The 22,025-nt window shown below is 41.9% G+C and overlaps 1 protein-coding gene across 4 annotated transcripts in view; it reads right to left on the bottom strand.

Annotated features, from left to right (window-relative positions):
- The window catches only part of PIK3R3 (phosphoinositide-3-kinase regulatory subunit 3), a 154,549-nt gene that overhangs the window by 63,766 nt on the left and 68,758 nt on the right, over window positions 1-22,025 (bottom strand). For all 4 annotated transcript variants that reach the window (XM_051857838.3, XM_051857837.3, XM_070078571.2 and 1 more), the window contains 2 exons: window positions 17,693-17,801; window positions 16,000-16,098 (listed from right to left, as the gene is read on the bottom strand). In XM_051857838.3, the coding sequence (XP_051713798.1) occupies window positions 16,000-16,098; window positions 17,693-17,801 (208 nt within the window). The remainder of the gene's footprint in view (window positions 1-15,999; window positions 16,099-17,692; window positions 17,802-22,025) is intronic.

Raw genomic sequence — 22,025 nt, 5'->3', positions numbered from 1 at the left:
TAAATCTTTTTTTTAATGAAGGAAAGAAGGATTATCAATTTACAGAAAAAATAAAAGAATACATAAAACTGTCATCTAGGAAACAGGGCAAATGAACTGTGGAAATGCTGAAGTTAAGCTGGGCAGTACTAAGGGCCCATGTGAAGTTAGTAGTCATTAATTTAATGTGAGACAAGTGAGCACAGTTGTGTTTTTTCTCCACATTCAGCTGCCCAGGTACAGGCAAGGAATATATGAAGAGCTGAATTTAACAAGTGTTGGAATTTAATTAGGTAACTACAATGGTGGGGGAGATGAACAAGTCTGTTGAAGATATATTCACAAGGATAATTTTAATAATGGAGTGTGGACTCTAATCAGAGGGAAGAACTGAAGACATAAAGGAATTAAGGAATGGCGAATTTTTAATTATATGTCTCTCTCCCACACTGTAATCTTCATGAACAGAAGAATCATGATACTTCTCCTTGAATCCCAGCAGAGGGCATTTTTTTTTTTTTTAGATTTGTTTTGATTAATTGAACGGCAGAGTTACAGAGAGATCAATCTTCCATCTGCTGTTTCACTCCCCAAACGGCCACAGTGGCTGAGGCTGGGCCAGGCTGAAGCCAGGCGCCTAGAACTCCATCCCGGTCTCCAACATGGGTGGCAGGGACCCAAGTACTTGAGCTATCTTCGGCTGCTTTCCCAGGTACATTAGAAGGAAGCTGGATCGGAAGTGGAGCAGCTGGGACTTAAACTGGCACCCATATGGGGTGCTGACATTGCAGGTAGCAGCAAACCCACTACACCACAATGCCAGCCTCACGAGCGCAGATACTTAAAGATGTGTTAAGTATCCACGTTTTCCACAATGAATACTATTTGCAAATTTTAAAAATAATGATTTTTCAACTGGAAAACGTCTACTTCCTCACTGCCCACTCTCTGCAGCTTGATTTCATCTCCTTCCTCCCATTTAAAGGTCACCAATGACTTACCAAATTCATACTCTGCCTCCTCCCTCCACTTCTGGCTTTCCTTCCCCAGCCCTTCCTTCTTCATATTTCATCCTCCCTGACTTTGGTGACGTTGCACTTTGTTTTAAACCTCAAATTATTTTTCCTCAGCCTCCTTCCTAACTCCAAATAGTTGCCCCCTAAAAAAGTTTTGTCTTCAACTTCTACTCTTACTTTTTTCCTCTACATCCTCTTTCCTTAAAATCCCATGATACTCCATGCTTATGAAGCCGGGCTTTTTTCTGGCCCTATATTCTCTCCTAAGCATTAAACCTATTTTTCTAGCTATGTCCTATATAGATATTTTACCTGTCAATTGTGGAGCACCTACAAATTATCTATCTCTTCTTCCCCAGTAAAACAACTGCAACTGACTTTCCTATTTCTAAAAATGGTACATTTACTCTAAGCCTAACAGCATCACAACACAATGACCTTAGACTCACGCTCAACTTCAATACTTATTCAATTGCCGAATCCATTTTGCTCTTAACTCCACATGGCCTGTTGGCTTCTCAACTCCTTTCCAAGGGCCACTATCCCAAGTAAGTTTGTATTCAATCACTGACCATGTCATTACCCTTCTAAAACCCTTTGCCAATTATTTTTGCACTTAAAACTAAAACTTAAATTCCTTTCCATAGTTCATTAAGTTCCCTGTGATCGTGATCCCTGCCACTTTCACCTTTATCTCCTACCACTCTCTGGTTCACAGATGAACCAAATCTTTCCAAATTAGTGTCTTTACATTTTCTGTTCCCTTTCCCTGGAATACTTTTCTGATAGGTTCTTTCTAATCCCTCAGTTCTCAAAGGTCACTTCCTCAGAGAGGCATTCCTTCTCAAAACTATTTTAAATTCCCTTTCCCCACATTCTCTTTCTTACAACTTTATATAACACTCCATATACTGTGAAAGTATCTCATTCTTTTTTTATGTTTTTGTCTTTCTTTTCCTGACACTATCCCCCAACACACACACACACACACACACACACACACACCAAGAATATAAACACTAGAGAAGAGAAAGCATGTCTGTCTTGTTCATTTCCTCTTCTTGCAATAGTACCTGGAACATTGTGTGTTCTCTATAAATAGTAAATGATTGTAGCTCTCAATTCATGAAAGACTTCTAACTCTTTACATGTACCTACCCAATACAGTTTGGTCATGACTTCCTTGCTGGGAAAAAAAAAAAAAAGTGCAGTGTTCCTCTTGCCTACCTACAATATTAAATACAAACTCCAAATTTTAGAATTCAAGGCTCTCCACAACATGATCCCTTTACCAACCTTCTATCCCCTACCATTTACTCCTCTTTACAAACTTTACTCTCTAGCTAAATGGGACTGCATCTCACAAACACAGCTGTAATGTCTCACCTCTGTTCCCACTGAATCATTTTCTGCAACTCTCTTTCCCAGTTTCGACATGTTCAGACCTATCCCCTTCCAGCTATTACGGCCATCTGGGGAGTGGACCACTGGATGGAAGACCTCTCTCTCATTCATTCATTCATTCATTCTCTCTCTCTCTCTCTCTCTCTCTCTCTCTGCCTCTCTGTAACTCTGCCTTTCAAATAAATAAATAAATCTTTTTTTTTAAAAAAAGAAGTTTTTAACTAATTTTTTTTTTTGACAGGCAGAGTGGACAGTGAGAGAGAGAGAGACAGAGAGAAAGGTCTTCCTTTTGCCGTTGGTTCACCCTCCAATGGCCGCTGTGGCCGGAGCGCTGCAGCCGGCGCACCGCGCTGATCCGAAGGCAGGAGCCAGGTACTTATCCTGGTCTCCCATGGGGTGCAGGGCCCAAGGACTTGGGCCATCCTCCACTGTACTCCCTGGCCACAGCAGAGAGCTGGCCTGGAAGAGGGGCAACCGGGACAGAATCCGGCGCCCCGACCGGGACTAGAACCCGGTGTGCCGGCACCACAGGCGGAGGATTAGCCTATTGAGCCGCGGCACCGGCTTAACTAATTGTTAGATGCCCTGCTGAGTAACTAGCACTGAGCTATTAAACTGAATTAAGACCACCATTTTTCTGCCTAGCAAAATTATGAAGGCCTAGTTCAATCATCATTTTCTCTGGGAAATTATCTCTTTATATCTCTCCCATTCATTACATCCTCATTCAATATTTACTGATTAACTATTATCAAACCTTGTGTTACATATTTTAGAACGTTCTTGCCAATGTCTGCCAACTGATGAATGGACAAGCAAGAGGCTGGCATTGTGGCATAGTGGGTAAAGCCACCACCTGCAGTGCCAGCATCCCATATGGGTGCCAATTCATGTCCCAGCTGTTCCACTTCCAATCCAGCTCCCTGCTGACAGCCAGAGAAAAGCAGTGGGGGATGGCCCAATCACGTGGGTGCTTGCCACACATGTGGGAGACCTGGAAGAAATTCCAGTCTCCTGGCTTCAGCCTGGCCCAGCCCCGGCCATTGTGGTCACCTAGGGAGTGAACCAGTTATAGAAGGTATTCATTCTCTCTCTCTCTCTCTCCTTCTCTTGCTGTAACTCTTCCAAATAAATAAATAAATCTTTTTAAAAATGGGCAAACAAAATGTAGTATATATGAACGTACTTCAAATGGTTCATGAAAAATGCAATTAAAAGATAAGTACATTTTGGTGCAGAAAAAAAATGTGAAATTCATGCAGTTTTTCATGAACTTTTTGAAGACCTTGCATGTGTGAATTTCAAATATTTTGCACAAAAATAAACATATTCTTTATTTTATATTCCATAAACTTTTTAAAGTACTCTCAAATATTCAACAGATTATTCAGCCTTAATAGGAATGAAATTCTGTAACATGCTGTAACATGGATAAACCTTAAAGACATTATGCAGAAAAATAAACCAGACACAAAAGAATAGATACTGGATAATTCTATTCATATGTGGTACCTAGAAGAGTCAAACCAAACTTATAGAGACAAAAAGTAGAACAGTGGTTTCCAAGGGATTGCAGAAAAGTGGAAATTGAGAAAGTTCTAATATGATACTTTAGGACACTGCACTCAGGCATAGTAGGAGGAATCTTCTTCAGAATGTTCATGGAAAATGGTATTCTCAAAAAATATGCATGTATTTCAAAAATTTCTGGACCAAAGTGAACTTAACTTTTCATTCCATTTTCTATAAGCTTTCTGAAGTTTTCTTACATGTGTGATTCTCCTATTCCACCATTACACATTTGGATTATAAATGATTGAGATAAAACCATGTCTTATTCATATCCATATACCCAGACCTAGCACAGTAATCAGTACAAAGATAATTTTCTAAATTTTACAGCTGCCTGATAGTAAAATTAACTGCATGGAAAAGAAGATGCTAGCTCCCCATCACTAAAGCATCAGCCCTTTCTGAGACTGCTATTCAAGGAATTCCCACGTTTAAAGAAATCCAATCGAACTAGGTAACATTAAAGAACCATTCTAGCTGTGGGACTCTAGCATCAAAATGTTTAGGGTGGCCCTAGAGTAGGAAGAGTGATAGCGACCTCTTGACTTTTTTCCTATACCACAACCTCACATAAGTTATATAACTTTTGCAGGATCTTTTTCTCTTCTTTAAGATATAATAATCATTTTTTCTGATATCATTTACAACATTTTAATACACTTTGCATAATCTGAATTGACTCAAACAGTTGTACTTTAACAAACTTAGAGTCTCATCCTTTGAGACTTCCAGGGATCCTAGTGGAAGCCCCAAAGTTGGAAGACTCATTTTAGAATTTAAAACTGTTACAGTCAAACCATTTAGCCAAAAATTTAACCAAGGCTGTGGGCTAGATCTGATTAGATTTAAGGTAATCACTTAAATGTTAAAAACAGGCAAATAGACATAATATAGACCAAGCTTGATCATTATTACAAGGTGATTATTTAAATGTTTGAAAATAAGCACATATTTAAATAACCCATAGCTCTTAATAAAGATTCAGCTGTTTTCAAACAATTAGAATTTAATAGACATTAAGAGAACATAATATATTACTTTAACTCATTGCTTTAACAGAGGATCAGATTTTAATTTTATGTCAAAGAGGAATAGAGAGAACATGGATCATATTTTAATTTTATGTCAAAGAGAAATAGATTAGTATACTTGTGATGATTTTCATCTGCCAGTGTCCTTGATTTACATTTCGAAATAACCTGTTAAGAATCTCCAAATTAAGATAACATTTTTAAATAAGGTAACACAAATTTTAGCCTGATTTATTTGAAACAGTGTTGAACTATTTTCATAACATGCTGAGTATATAAAAGTTTACATTTGGATGCATTTATCTCATCTGCTTTTACCCAATTTATATTAGCAGTTACACCTAAATGACTTAGGGTGCTGATATTATATCATATCTATCTGAATTTGATTAAAATTAAAATTGCATTTATCTAAAACAAGTACTAATTACCCATTGCTGTTTTATTGAGTACTGATTACCTGGAAACCTGTTAAAATAAATTGCAAAATAAGTTCAGCAAGTTACAAAGAAATATTTTTAAGGGTAGTGAGCTTCCTAGATTCAAAGAAAAATTACAATTGCCCCCCCCTTTTTTTATGAATATCTCAGGCCCCATGACATCATAGTCTATCAGCCACGTGGGGCTGCTTCTGAAGCAAAGGTTTAGGCAGCTGTCATAATTCCCAAACCTGATTTTCCTGTTTGCCTTGCTCAAGATAAAACAAAAGAGCCATCAGAAGGGTGGGATACCTAATTTGTTTCTCTTTTTTTTTTTTTAACTTTTATTTAGTAAATATAAATTTCCAAAGTACAGTTTATGGATTACAATGGCTCCCCCCCATAACTTCCCTCCCACTCGCACCCCTCCCATCTCCCGCTCCCTCTCCCATTCCATTCACATCAAGATTCATTTTCAATTATCTTTATATACAGAAGATTGATTTAGTATATATTAAGTAAAGATTTCATCAGTTTGCACCTACACAGAAACACAAAGTGTAAAATACTGTTTCAGTACTAGTTATAGCATTATTTCACATTGGACAACACATTAAGGACAGATCCCACATGAGGAGTAAGTACACAATGGCCCTGTTCTTTCCACTGGGATCTCACTCACTCACAGAGATCTTTCATTTAGGTGGTTTTTTTTTTTTTTTTTTTTTTTTGCCGGAGTGTCTTGGCTTTCCATGCCTAAAATATTCTCATGGGCTCTTCAGCCAGATCCGAATGCCTTAAGGGCTGATTCTGAGGCCAGAGTGCTATTTAGGACATCTGCCATTCTATGAGTCTGCTGTGTATCCTGCTTCCCATGTTGGATCGTTCTCTCCCTTTTTGATTCTACCAGTTAGTATTAGCAGACACTAGTCTTGTTTGTGTGATCCCTCTGACTCTTAGACCTATCAGTGTGATCAACTGTGACTAGTGAGTTGGCATTGGTACATGCAACCTTGATGGGACTGTATTGGAATCCCCTGGCACGTTTCTAACTCCACCATTTGGGGCAAGTCCGATTCAGCATGTCCCAAATTGTACATTTCCTCCCTCTCTTATTCCCACTCTTATATTTAACAGCGGTCACTTTTCAGTTAAATTTAAATGCCTAAGAATAATTGTGTGTTAATGACAGAGTTCAACCAATAGTACTAGAACAACAACAACAAAAAAAACTAAAAGGGATAAAGTATTAAATTGTATTAATCATTGATTTTAGTTATCTATAATTAGAAATCTAGATGTAAAATAGCAACCTAGGATGGTAATAATAATTTTCTAGATAAATAAGAAGCATATTCAGGGGCAGGCATTTGGCATACCAAGATACCACTCAGGATGCCCTTCATCCCATCCCATATTAGACTAGCTGGGTTCAAGTCCAAGCTCTACTTCTAATTCTAGCTTCCTGGGGGACAGCACATGGTGGCTCAAGTAGTTGGGTCCCTGGCACTCACATGAGAGACCTGGACTAAGTTCCTGGATCTAGCTTCAGCCTGGTCCAACCCCACCTGTTGTGGGCATTTGAAAAGTAAATCAGTAGATGGGAAACCTCTCTCTGTTTCTATCTATCTCTAACTGCCTTTCAAATAAATTAAACAAATAAATTTAAAACAAAACAAAAAAAGTATACTCAGGGGTGAGCTTAGTGATTAAGATGACTACATCCCACATCAGAGGGCTTGGGTTCAATTCCCAGCTCCAGCTCCTGACTCCAGTTTCCTGCCAATGTGGACCACAGGGGACATCAGGTGTTGGTTCAAGCACTTGGGTTCTTGCCACCCTTGTGGGAACCTGAACTGAGTTCCCAGCTCCCAAATTCAGTCCAGCCCAGTCCAGGCCATTGTGGGTATTTGGGGAGTAAAAACACTGAATGCTTTGTCTCTGTCACTCCCCTGTATACCTCTGAAACAAAAATAAATTAAAAAATTTTATAGAAAACTTATATTTAATAAATATCAATTTTAAAAGTACAACTTTTGGATTACAGCGATTCTTCCCCCATACCACCCTCCCACCTGCAAACCATCCCATCTCCTACTCCCTCTCCCATCCCATTCTTCATTAAGATTCATTTTTAATTATCTAAATAAGTAAAAAATATAAAAAGAAACATATTCATCCATTAAACAAATATTAGGCATCTACTATATGATGCCTATGTCATCAGGCACTAATGTAGACAATGAGTATAGAGCAGCGATTAAACAAAGTCCCCAGTACCAGGGAACTAGATGTAAAGAGAGAAGAAAATAGACAGTGAGCATCCCAAACAACCCTGGACAGCCACTTTAGATTGAATGGCTATGGAAGACCTGAAGAGCTGGCATTTCTTAAGAAAGCTGAATAACAAAAAATTAGCCAATCACACAAAAATCAGAAAGAATATTCCAGTAGATGGAACAGTTAGTGCAAAGTCCCTAAATCAAGAAGAAGTTTCACATGAGAAAAAATAGGCCAGTGTAGTTAAATGCAGTCAAAAAAGAGTGAGATTGCCGGCGCTATGGCACAGAGGGTAAAGCCACTGCTTGCAGTGCCAGCATCCCATATGCGCACTGGTTTGAGTCCCAGCTGCTCCACTTCCAATGCAGCTCTCTGCTATGGCCTGGGAAAGCAATAGAAGATGGCCCAAGTCCTTGGGCCCCTGCACCTGCATGGGAGACACTGAAGAAGCTTCAGGCTTCCTGGCTTCAGACTGGCACAGCTCCAGCTGTTGCAGCCATTTGGGGAGTGAATCAGCAGATGAAAGATCTCTCTCTCTCTCTCTCTTTTTAATACTATTTTTTAAACTTTTATTTAATAAATATAAATTTCCAAAGTACAACTTTTGGATTATAGCAGCTTTTTTCCCCCTATAACCACCCTCCCACCCACAACCATCCCATCTCCCACTCCCTCTCCCATCCCATTCTTCATTAAGATTCATTTTCAATTATCTTTATATACAGAAGATCAACTTAGTATATACTAAGTAAAGATTTCAACAGTTTGCACCCACACAGACAAACAAAATATAAAGTACTGTTTGAGTACTAGTTATACCGTTAATTCACCTAGTATGACACATTAAGGACAGAGATCCTACATGGGGAGTAAGTGCACAGTGACTCCTGTTGTTGATTTAACAATTGACACTCTTATTTATGACGTCAGTAATCACCTGAGGCTCTTATCATGAGCTACCAAGGCTATAGAAGCCTCTTGAGTTCGCCAACTCTGATCTTTAGACAAGGCCATAGTCAAAGTGGAAGTTCTCTCCTCCCTTCAGAGAAAGGTACCTCCTTCTTTGATTGCCCGTTCTTTCCTCTGGGATCTCACTCACTCACAGAGATCATTCATTCATTCATTCATTTATTTATTTTTGCCAGAGTGTCTTGGCTTTTCATGCCTGAAATATTCTCATGGGCTCTTCAGCCAGATCCTTTTTTTTAGCCAGATGCCTTAAGGGCTGATTCTGAGGCCAGAGTGCTGTTTAGGACATCTGCCATTCTATGAGTCTGCTGTGTATCCTGCTTCCCATGTTGGATCATTCTCTCCTTTTTAATTCTATCAGTTAGTATTAGCAGACACTAGTCTTTTTTATGTGATCCCTTTGATACTTAATCCTATCATTATGATCAATTATGAACTGAAACTGATCACTTTGACTAGTGAGATGGCATTGGTACATGCCACCTTGATGAGATTGAATTGGAATCCCCTGGCACGTTTCTACTTCTACCATTAGGGTAAGTCCTATTGAGCATGTGCCAAACTATACATCTGCTCCCTCTCTTATTCCCACTCTTATATTTAATAGGGATCACTTTTCAGTTAAATTTAAACACCTAAGAATAATTGTGTGTTAATTAAATTATCTCTCTATCTCTGCCTCTGCTTCTCTGTAACTCTGCCTTTCAAATGAATAAATAACTAACTCTAAAGAGAGAGAGATGAAGATAAGTGACAGAGATCAGGTAAGATAGAATTTTCTAAGTTAGAGTAAAATCCAAATTCTTTATCTTAAGTTTATTAGGAAACTCTTAAAGAGTTTTAAAGCAAAGGAATAGGAGCCTGCACTGTGGTGCAGTGGGTTAAGCCATGGCCAACTGCCAGCATCCCATATGGAGACCTGTTCAAGTGCCAACTGCTCCACTTCCAATCTAGCTCCCTGCTATGAGCCTGGAAAAGCAGCAGAGGATGGCCCAAGTGCTTGGGCCCCTGTATCCAAGAGGGAGACATGCAAGAGGCTCCTGGCTCCTGGATTCAGCCTGCGCAGCCCTGGTCACTGAGGCTGTTTGGGAAGTGAACCAGCAGATGGAAGACTGATGTCTCTCTTTCTCTCGTTCCCTCTCTCTCTAACTCTACCTTTCAAATTAAAAAATCTTCAAAAAAAAAAAAAAAAAAGCAAAGAGGTAATTACACTCCTATCTCAAAATGATTACCCTTGGGGCCGACACTGTGGCACAGTGGGTTAAAGGCCTGGACTGAAGCGCAGACATCCCATATGGGCACCGGTTCTTGCCCAGCTGCTCTTCTTCCGATCCAGCTCTCTGCTATGGCCTGGGAAAGCAGTAGAGGATGGCCCAAGTCCTTGGGCCCCTGCACCTGCATGGGAGACCCTAAAGAAGCTTCTGGCTCCTGGCTTTGGATCAGTGCAGCCCTGGCTGTTGCGGCCATCTGGGGTGTGAACCATTGGATGGAAGAACGCTCTCTCTCTGCCTCTCCCCTCTCTGTGTAACTCTTTCAAATAAAATAAATAAATCTTTAAAAAAATTATTACTCTGTTGTACAATAAATATGATCAACAGGAGTAGGCAAGATCAAAAGTGGGAGACACTGGGAGGCTTTTTTGGAGGTGATTGCAAAGATCAGGCAAGATGATACTAGCTTAGGCTTGGATGATAAAGAAGTAGAGAAAGAAGATGAAAAAATTTTGAATATAGATTTGCAGGTAAAGTCAGCAGGACTTGCTTCCTAATGAAATAGATGTGAGAGTGAGGTAAAGAGAGGAAAAGAGACTTGTGATGAATAAAAATAAACTGCTATTTTTCCTTTTTAATATTTTATATATTTATGTAATTTATTTGAAAGAGAGAGAGAAAGACAAACAGATCTCATATCTGCAATTCACTACCCAAAACAGCCAGGGCTAGGCCAGTGGAAGCCAGGAGCTGGAACCCAACCACTGGAAAGGTTACTTGCTGTCTCCCAGAGTAAACATCGGCAGGAAGCTGGAATTAGGAGCAGAGCCAGGGCTTATACCCAGGCACTCTGATATGGAATGTGGTTATCCCAAGCAGTGTCTTTTTTTTTTTTTTTTTTTTTGACAGGCAGAGTGGACAGTGAGAGAGAGAGACAGAGAGAAAGGTCTTCCTTTGCTGTTGGTTCACCCTCCAATGGCCGCCACGGCCAGCGTGCTGCGGCCGGCGCGCCGCGCTGATCCCATGGCAGGAGCCAGGTGCTTCTCCTGGTCTCCCATGCAGGTGCAGGGCCCAAGCACTTGGGCCATCCTCCACTGCCCTCCCGGGCCACAGCAGAGAGCTGGCCTGGAAGAGGGGCAACCGGGACAGAATCCGGCGCCCCGACCGGGACTAGAACACGGTGTGCCGGCGCCACAAGGTGGAGGATTAGCCTAGTGAGCCACGGCACCGGCTCCAAGCAGTGTCTTAATAACCATTGTGTTGGCCGGCGCCGTGGCACACTAGACTAATCCTCCACCTTGTGTCGCCGGCACACTGGGTTCTAGTCCCGGTCGGGGCGCCGGATTCTGTCCCGGTTGCCCCTCTTCCAGGCCAGCTCTCTGCTATGGCCAGGGAGTGCAGTGGAGGATGGCCCAAGTGCTTGGGCCCTGCACCCCATGGGAGACCAGGATAAGTACCTGGCTCCTGCCATCGGATCAGCGCGGTGCGCCAGCCGCGGCGGCCAATGGAGGGTGAACCAACGGCAAAGGAAGATCTTTCTCTCTGTCTCTCTCTCTCACTGTCCACTCTGCCAGTCAAAAAAATAAATAAATAAATAAAAATTTAAAAAAATAACCATTGTGTTAAGAAGAGAAACAGTTTGGATATGAGAAGTTGAGATAGAAATCAAGAATTCTGCTTCATCATGTTAAAATTAGTGTATTTCTTACATGCCAGTTAGCTTTTTTTTTTTTTTTTTTTTTTTTTTTGACAGGCAGAGTTAGACAGTGAGAGAGAGAGAGAGAGAGAAAGGTCTTCCTTTTCTATTGGTTCAACCCCCAAGTAGAGGCTACGGCCGGTGTGTTGTGGCCTGTGCGCTGTGCCGATCTGAAGCCAGGAGCCAGGTGCTTCCTCCTGGTCTCCCATGCAGGTGCAGGGCCCTAGGACCTGGGCCATTCTCCACTGCCTTCCCAGGCCACAGCAGAGAGCTGGACTGGAAGAGGAGCAACCGGGACAGAATCCGGTGCCCCGACGGGGACTAGAACATGGGGTGCCGGCGCCACAGGCAGAGGATTAGCCTAGTGAGCCACGGTGCCGGCCTGCCAGTTAGCTTTTCATTACTACAATGAGGTATTTAAGATAAGCTACATATAAAGAAAATAAGTTTATTTTGGCATCTTAAAATTAAAATTATTTATTTTTTTTAGCCGGCTCCGTGGCTCAATAGGCTAATCCTCCACCTAGTGGCACCGGCACACCGGGTTCTAGTCCCGGTCGGGGCGCCGGATTCTGTCCCAGTTGCCCCTCTTCCAGGCCAGCTCTCTGCTATGGCCCGGGAGTGCAGTGGAGGATGGCCCAAGTGCTTGGGTCCTGTACCCCATGGGAGAGCAGGAGAAGCACCTGGCTCCTGCCTTCAGATCAGCGCGGAGCGCTGGCCGCAGCGCGCCAGCCGCGGCGGCCATTGGAGGGTGAACCAACGGAAAAGGAAGACCTTTCTCTCTGTCTCTCTCTCTCACTGTCCACTCTGCCTGTCAAAAAAAAAAATTATTTATTTTTATTATTTATTTGAAAGTAGAGAGAGAGTCAAAGAGAGATCTTCCATCCACTGGTTCATTCCGCAATTGCCTATAACAGCCAGGGCTAGGCCAGACCAAAGCCAGAATCCTAAAACCCAATCTGAGCCTCCTACATGAGTAGCAGAGACCTAGGTACTTGAGCCATTACCTGCTGCTTCTCAGGGTGTGCATTAGCAGAAAATTGGAATTGGAAATGGGGCTGGGACTTGAATCTAGGCACTCCAATATAGGATGCAGGCCGTGAAGCAATGTCAACCACTTCACCAGGCACTCACTGCTATTTTAGCTCTTGGTTTTGGAGATTCACAGTCCAAATCTAGGTGATCCCATTGGTCTGGCATCTGGAAACTGTATTCTTACTAGGAAGTCATGAGGTAACCCAGAGCATCACATAGCAAGGAGAGTATGTCTGCGGCCAGCACTGTAGTGTAGTGGGTAAAGCTGCCACCTGCAGTGCTGGCATCCCATATGGGCGCCAGTTCAAGTCCCAGCTGCTCCACTTACCCAGCTCTCTCCTATGGCCTGGGAGAGCAGTGGAAGATGGACCAAGTCCTTGGGCCCCTGCACCCACATGGGAAACTGGGAAGAAGCTCCTGGCTCCTGATCAGCGCGGCTCTGGCCATTGCGGCCATCTGGGGAGTGAACCAGCGGATGGAAGACCTCTCTCTCTCTGCCTCTCCTTCTCTGTGTAATTCTTTCAAATAAATAAATAAATCTTTTAAAAAAAAAAAAGGAGAGTGTATATGTCTATATTTCTCCTTATGGATCCACCATGATTTATTTCATCATGGGGCCAGACCCTACCAACTTAATCCAATCTGATCATCTCCTATAGGTCCCATCTCTAAGCCATAACTGAATTAATGCATCCTCTAGAACCATCATCATAAGTCTTTTGGAACTAAGACTATTAACACATGGACCTTTGGGTGAAAACCAAACTAATATTCAAACCATAACACCTTAGTTATCTAAGTGGTAAGGTCAAATAGGCAACTGTATATGTGTATTTGGAGTTCTGAAGGTCAGACTTGGAGATGAGGCTTATGAATCAACACCACAAAGTTGTATGGTAAAGCCAAGGAATAGGACAAGCTCACCTTGGGAGAATTAAAACAAAAAAGAAGGCCCAAAATGAGCCCTGGAACATTTAACATTTAGATATTGAGCAAAAGAGTGGCCTAGAGATAGGAAGAAAATCAGGAGATTGTGATGTCATAACAGCTAAGACAATAAACTGTTTCTAGGAAGAAGAGCCTATGACTAATGCTGCTAAGAGGTCAAGTAAGGTAAGAAGGGAGAAATGGCTATTGGCTTAGCAGTCCCAGGAGAGTGGTAGAGACAGAGCCTGACTGGAATGGAAAAAACAATTGTGTTCAATGAACCACTGTAGAACACTAATAATTCCTCAACAAATTCAAGTGCTACAGTATTAACTTCTTAATGTCTTTACCAGAAACTAACATTGTATCTTCAAACTTCTAGCAAAAAATATAGCAATACTTTTCCTAAAGACAGTGGAAATGGAGTAAGGAGCCAGAAGAATATGAATTTAAGCCCTTCCTTTACCACTTCCTAGTTATGTGTCTTTAGGCCAGTTCTTTGGCCATGTTAAGCCTCCCTTACATCATCTATAAAATGGGAATAATAATACCTACTTTGCACAGTTGTTTTATTTATTTATTGACAAGCAGAGTTAAACAGTGAGAGAGAGAGAGAGGGAGGGAGGAAGGGAGAGAAAGGTCTTCCTTTTCCGTTGGTTCACCCCCCAAATGGCTGCTACGTCCGGCACGTTGCGCCAATCCGAAGCCAGGAGCCAGGTGCTTCTTCCTGGTCTCCCATGCGGGTGCAGGGCCCAAGGACCTGGGCCATCCTCCACTGCACTCCCGGGCCACAGCAGAGATCTTGCCTGGAAGAGGAGCAACTGGGACAGAACCCGGCACCCCGACCAGGACTAGAACCTGGGGTGCCAGCGCCACAGACGGAGGATTAGCCAAGTGAGCCACAGCACCGGCCTTTGCACAGTTGTTGTGAGGAATAAGATATATTGCATATAAAGTGCCTAGTACAAGAGAGTTAGCAGTTGTTATTACTGCTATTATCATTTTTTTCTCACTAGTCCCTTTTTTCTTTAAAGATTTTCTTTTTATTTCAAAGAGTTACAAAGAGAGAGAGGGAGAGACAAAGACAAACAGATCTTCCATCTGCTGCTTCACTCCCCAAATTGCCACCATTAGCCAGTACTGAGCAAGGTAGAAGCCAGGAGCTTCTTCCATGTCTCCCACATTGGGAGCACAGGCCCAAACACTTGAGCCATCTTCCACTTCATTTCCCAGGTCATTAGCAGAAAGCTGAATGGGAACTGGCGTAGCCAGGACATGAATTGGTATCCATATGGGATGTTGGCATTACAGGTAGCATCTTTACCCACTATGCCACAACACTGGCCCCTCAGTATCTTTAATAAAAAAATCAAAAGACCTTATTGTAATTGGGTTACTCTAATCATTAAAATTAAGGAGAGGGGGTGCATTTAGCCTACCATTTAAGGGGCAGGCATTGTGGCACAGTGATTAAGCTATCACTTGGGATGCCTGCCTCTCATATTGAAGTGCCTGTTGAAGTTCCAGCTGTTCTGCTTCTGATCCTGCTAATACATTCTGGAGGCAGCAGCTAATGGCTCAAGTACTTGGCCTCCTACCACTCACATGGGAAACATGGATTGCCTCTTTCTCTCTCTCCCTGTTTTCAAATAGATAAAATAAATAAACATTGAACAAAACAAACAAACAAAAAAGCTGGATAAGATGCCCACATCCCATGTGGGAGTACCTGGGTTCAATACCCATCTCTGGCTCCTGACTCCAGTCTCTTGCTAATGCAGACTCAGAAGCAGCAGTGATGGTTTGGGTAATTGGGTCCTTGCCACCCATATGGGAGACCTGGATTGGGTTCCTGGCTCCCAGCTTCAGCTCTGGCCCAGCCCCAGATGTTACAGGCACTTGGGGAACAGGAAACAAACCAACAGATGAGATCTCATTCTTTCTCTTTTGCTCACTTGCTCTCTCCCCTCTCTGCCTCCCAGAAAATTTAGACAGATTTTAAAACATAATAAATGTGAAAATAGTTAGAATAGTTTTTCTTAACCTTTTAAAAATATATATCCCAATCTTTGTAGATATAAAAAGTCATCCATCCACTTAAGAGATTCTATCATGCCTCATGGAAGTTATGTGGCAGACTGAGAACTGCTTTACCTTCTACATTTCCTCATCAGCCAAAAATTCTATTAAGTTCTACTTTCTGAAGTCTATATCAAGGAAAATAATAGTTATTAGAGGTATAGATTCATCTAAAACTTTAGGCTGTGCCTATGACTTATACTTCATTTAGAAGGCTAACCATATACTTCTTACACCCTTACACTCAGGGATGTTAGCCTTTCAATTTACTGTTACATAAAAATAATTGTCATTTTATATAAGATATTTCAGTATTTAATGTATAGAAAAAAATACTAAAAAAAAAAATGTCAAACCACTGAAAAGTATGTGATTACTTACCGCAATGTCAAAGTATAATCCCCCTGCATCTTTGTTGAGGCATCTCGGACCAAGAAGGTACCATCTGGCATGTCCCGTAATTTGTCATTTACCTCCTCTCTGAAGAACAAATTATAGGAAATATGAAAAATGGTAAGCACTGGTTGTCTTCATATGTTATTACTCAGATTAGTTGGAAGGTAGTACCCAAAACCACATTTTACCCAAAAAGCAAATCCAGTATTCCTGTATTTCAAAGTGAGTTGTGTGAAATGAGTTGTGTGAAGAGTCTGCATCAAAATCACTTGGGGTAGTTGTTAAATGAAGATTCCTAGGATCCACCCTCAACTGATTTTTATGCATGCAAGGATTTTAGAACCATAGTTTTAGAGAAAGAAAGATAAAAAATTTAAGTACCTATAGGTATCTTTTATTCTAAACACATGTAACTATCCTAAACAAATAAGTTTCTTTTTTTTTTTTTTTTTTTGACAGGAAGAGTGGATAGTGAGAGAGAGACAGAGAGAAAGGTCTTCCATTGCCGTTGATTCACCCTCCAATGGCCGCCGTGGCCAGCGCACTGCGGCCAGCGCACCGCACTGATCCAATGGCAGGAGTCAGGTACTTATCCTGGTCTCCCATGGGGTGCAGGGCCCAAGCACTTGGGCCATTTTCCACTGCACTCCCGGGCCACAGCAGAGAGCTGGCCTGGAAGAGGGGCAACCGGGACAGAATCTGGCACCCCGACTGGGACTAGAACCCGGCATGCCGGCACCACAAGGTGGAGGATTAGCCTAGTGAGCCGTGGCGCCGGCCATAAGTTTCATTTATCCAAAAATCCATCCAATCCCTAATATAGTATTAAAAGTAATACATCCAGGGCTGGCACCATGGTGCAGTAGGTTAATCCTCTGCCTGCAGTGCTGGCATCCCATATGGGTGCCAGTTCTGGTCCTGGCTGATTCTCTTCCGATCCAGCTCTCTGCTAAGGCTTGGGAAGGCAGTGGAGGATGGCTTGAGTGCTTGGGCCCCTGCACTCGCTTGGGAGAACAGGAAGAAGCTCCTGGCTCCTAGCTCCTGGCTTCAGATTGGCACAGCTCCAGCCATTGCAGCCATTTGGGGAGTGAGCCAAAGGAAGGAAGACCTTTCTCTCTGTCCCTCTCACTGTCTGTAACTCTACCTCTCAAGTAAGTAAATAAAATCTTTAAAAAAAAAAAAAAGTAATATTCTTGTTATTTTTTTCAAAGGAGGAACTTTAGACAGTTTTAAAATGTACCCACACATAATTCTTGAAATGGTAACTTTTAAATGAAAATGAGTAGGACATTATAAAATTTTTAACAGGGACCAGCATTGTGGCATAGGGTGAAACCACCACCTGTGAGGCCTGCATTTCGTATGGGTGCCGGTTGAGTCTCAGCTGCTCCACTTGTAATCCAGTGCCCTGCTACAGGCCTGGGAAAAAGCAATAGAGGATGGCCCAAGTGCTTGGGTCCCTGCCACCCATATGGGAGACCCAGAAGAAGCTCCTGGCTCCTGGCTTCAGCCTGGCCATCTGGTGATTGAACCAGCAGAGGGAAGATCTTTCTGTAACTCTGACTTTCAAATAAATAAATAAATCTCTAAAAATAAATAAATCAACAAAATGTTTGACTACAAATTCTCAAAAATGATTTTAAAAAACTGTACTCAATTATAGAAGCATTCTAGTTACCTTGAAATATCCCCCCAGTACCATTCTGCATCCTGGAGAGAAACAGAACTGTCTTTCATTCCATTTGTAACTGCTGAAGTCATTGGCTTAGGTGGCTTTGGTGGAAGAGCTAGAAGAGAAATGAATATTATTTTACAGATGTAAACTATTATTTTCCAATTTCTTCAGTAAGAAATAACCCATTAACAAATGTACATTAAGATTCAAGTATTTCTTAAATTAAGTACTATTTTAAGTTAAGCGTTAGCCAAAGAATGAATCCTTTTTGAATTCTATAATTGCATAAAAAGTAGAAATTTCAAACTATTTGAGTTTTTCCTCCTTATAAAATGCTTACTTTTAATCCCAAAAACTCCATTGTCTCTCAAAAGACAATGTGAAGCCCATCCCCAAGCAACTGATGGCAAAAGCCGCAAAGTGACTAATGTGCAATGTGACAACTATGGAGGATACTTCAAAATATTCACTGAAAAATGAAATCAAAAGTTTCTTTTGTTACAAAAAGTTTTGAAATATATGCAAAGCTTTTTCATAATATGCATTTTCCATAACTTTTTGAAGAGTCCATGTATGTATGTATGTATGTATGTATTTCAACACTTTTTTTTTTTTTTTTTGACAGGCAGAGTGGACAGTGAGAGAGACAGAGAGAAAGGTCTTCCTTTGCCGTTGATTCACCCTCCAATGGCCGCCGCGGCCAACGTGCTGCGGCCGGCGCACCGCGCTGATCCGATGGCAGGAGCCAGGTACTTATCCTAGTCTCCCATGGGGTGCAGGGCCCAAGCACTTGGGCCATCCTCCACTGCACTCCCTGGCCACAGCAGAGAGCTGGCCTGGAAGAGGGGCAACCGGGACAGAATCCGGTGCCCTGACCGGGACTAGAACCCAGTGTGCCGATGCCGCAAGGCGGAGGATTAGACTAGTGAGCCGCGGCGCCGGCCTTATTTCAATACTTTTTACACCAAAATAAACTTCTCATTCCATTTTCCCACAAACTCTTTGAAGTACCCTCATATAGTTAATATTGTATACTACTGATTTCCCAGGAGAGTAGATTTTAGGTACTCTTATCACAAAAACAACAAAAAAGGTAACTATCAGATGAAGGGTATGTTCCTTTTCTTGACTACCATAATCACTTCATAATGTATATCTAGATAAGAAAATCAGAAGATCATTTTGTATAATGGATCTCAAACCTTCCAGCGCTGCAGCTCAATAGGCTAATCCTCCACCTGCAGCGCCGGCACCCCGGGTTCTAGTCCCGGTCGGGGCGCCAGATCCTGTCCCAGTTGCTCCTCTTCCAGGCCAGCTCTCTGCTGTGGCCCGGGAGTGCAGTGGAGGATGGCCCAGGTCCTTGGGCCCTGCACCCGCATGGGAGACCAGGAGGAAGCACCTGGCTCCTTGCTTCGGATCAGTGCGGTGTGCCGGCTGCAGTGGCCACTGAGGGGTGAACCAACGGAAAAGGAAGACCTTTCTCTGTCTCTCTCACTGTCCACTCCGCCTGTCCAAAAAAAAAAAATAATGGATCTCAAACCTTGAGGAAAGTTCCCTCCCAGGATCAGCCAGGCGTATTGAAGCTGACTGAAGTAACCAGGGCAGCAGCATAGGGCCGGGGTGACACAGCATTTTGGAGATCAAGTGTGTAAAAGGGCAATACTCAGAGGCAGGCAGCTTGATGCAGTGGGACAGAACGATTAGGTGAAAAAAGGGTTTCTACTTGGGCAGGGATTAGGGAGAGCCAGGGAGAATGCAGCAATAGCTCTAAGAGATTGGGTACATACAGAGGGAGAGATTAAATAAGTAAAACTATTAAAGATAAGAGGAGCCAGATTTCTCATAGTTTAAAAAGGAAGCTAACAAACATGAAAAGATAAAAAAAATTAGAATGAACTCTATAGTATTGGACTGGAACTACAGCTACTGATATAAACTCATGAATTTCAATATTTATACAGATATAAAATAAATGTGTGCAAATGTTTAAACTAGTAATTAAGATGCCCCCATCCAATCCTGGAGTGTCTGGGTTCAATTCCCAGCTACTTGTCAATTTAGAGCCAGGGAGGCAGCAATGATGACTCAAGTACTTGGGTTCCTGGTACCCATGTGTGATACGTGGGTTGAGTTCCCACCTCTCAGCTTCTGCCCAGCCCAGTCCTGGTCACTGTGGGAATTGCTGGCTTCAGATCAGCCCAGCTATTGTGGCCACTTGGGGAGTGAACCAGCAGATGGAAGACTTCTCTCTCAGCCTCTGCCTCTCTGTAACTATGCCTTTCAAAGAAATAAATAAATCTTAAAAAAAAAAAAAAAAGAGAGAGAGAATGTGAGGGTCTATATATACCGAGAATATATACACTCCCTAGTTCTATTCTCTGAGAGACCCTAGGAGCAGTTAATACCCCAAAGTGTACACTTAGCACCCAGATCCTGGTTTCTAATGCCATTCTCTACTGAGTGGAACCAGGTTCTTTACAGAAATGGCTGATTCCAGGACTAGAGCAGAAAAGGTAACAAATGAGCCTGAAGCATCATGGGCCAAAAAAGGGCCATGTCAAAATAATTAGGAAGTGAGGTTAAAGGGGCTCCCACTGGCCAAATCCAGAACAACTGGAGCATAATTACAAATAATGATAGTAAAAAGATACAACTCATTAAGCAAAACAGGAATCTGATGAGCTATACAGATAAAAATAATTGAAAAAATTGAAAAACTGATAAGCAACAGATGTATACATTAATCTCAATGTACTATCCCAGAAAAAGCTTATTAATCACAAAAGGAAAAATAATAATTAGTAAATAAGCCTGGCAAACACCATTTTAATATAGAAATCAAAGTTAACATTACATTACAAGTAATCATGAAATCATGGGCCCTAATAGGATGCCCTGAGAAGGATATATCACTTCTGTGATATTCCTACCAAATATGCATAAAATGAATGTAATTAAGAGGAAACATCAGACCAACCACAAATGAGAGAGTGTTCTACAAAATGGTTGCTGGTCTGTAATCTTCAAAACTGTAAAATTCAGAAAAGTCAAGGAAACAATAAAGTGTTTCATATTAAAGAAAACTAAAATATCACAACTAAATGCAGTATGCAATTCTAGACTGGATCCTTTTGCTAGGACAATAGATAAAACGCAAGGGATCTGAGGATGACATGGTAACAATACATTGATGTTAGTTTTCTAATTTGATGGTTATATTGTAGTTATGTGGGAAAAATGTTCCTTTAAAAACAAATATTTATTTATTTATTTGAAAGGCAGAAAATTATATAGAGAGAACGAGAGACAGAGAGAGATCTGTCCACTGGTTCATTTTTGAAACAGAGTTTTTCTGCTGCCTTTCCAGGCAGCATTAGAAGGGAGCTGGATTGGAAGTGGGGCAGTGAGGACTTAAACCAATACTCCTTAGGATGTTGGCACCACAGGTGGTGGCTTAACCCACCGTGGCACAATGTGTCGCCAATTTTTTGTTTTGTTTTGTTTTTGAGAGGCAGAGAAACAGAGAAAGAGGGATACATAGAGGGTTCCCATCCACTGATTCACTACCCAAATGCCCACAAAAGCCTGTGCTGGATCAAGGCTAAAGCCAGGGACTGTGAACTCAATCCAGGTCTCCTTTGTGAGTGGCAGGAAGCCAATTACTTGAGCCCTCACCTGCTGCCTGCCAGGGTCTGAATTAAAGAAGTCTGAATTAAAGAAGCCAGAGCCAGGAATCAAAGCCAGATGCTCCAATGTAGGATGTGTGCATCTCAACCTGCATCTTAAACACCAGGCTAAACACCCACCCCAGGAAAATGTTCTTGTCTGTGGGAAATACACACAAACACGGTCATCATGGGGCATCACACTGACAACCTACTTTAAAATAGTTCAAAAGCTGGTGTTGTAGCACAGGGAGTAAAGCTACCATCCGCAACCACAATATCCCATATGGGGGCTGGTTCAAATCTTGTCTGCTCCACTTCTGATCCAGCTCTGTGTTAATGGCCTGAGAAAGCAGCTGAAGATGGCACAAACATTTGGGTCCCTGCCACCCATGTGGGAGACCCAGATGGAGCTCCCAGCTCCTGGCTTCGACCTCTCCCAATATTGTTCATTGGGGCCACTGGGGAGTGAACCAACCAAAGGATGAAAGATCTCTCTCTCTCTCTCTCTGTAACTCTTTCAAAATAAATAAGCCTTTAAAAAAAATAAGTTCAATAAAATAAAGTTCTATAAATTGTACTTAGAACCATGTTGACATTGTTCTCTTTAACAACAACAAAAATGGGGGCTATCTTAGAGGAAAAAGAGAACAATGTGAATATGTTCCTCA

This window comes from Oryctolagus cuniculus, chromosome 7 (assembly GCF_051225735.1).
Source record: "Oryctolagus cuniculus isolate XC-2025 breed Fujian yellow rabbit chromosome 7, ASM5122573v1, whole genome shotgun sequence".
NCBI classification, from domain to species: Eukaryota; Metazoa; Chordata; class Mammalia; order Lagomorpha; family Leporidae; genus Oryctolagus; species Oryctolagus cuniculus.
Note: the sequence above shows the minus strand (reverse complement) of the source record. Positions and strands in the feature narration are given on the sequence as shown.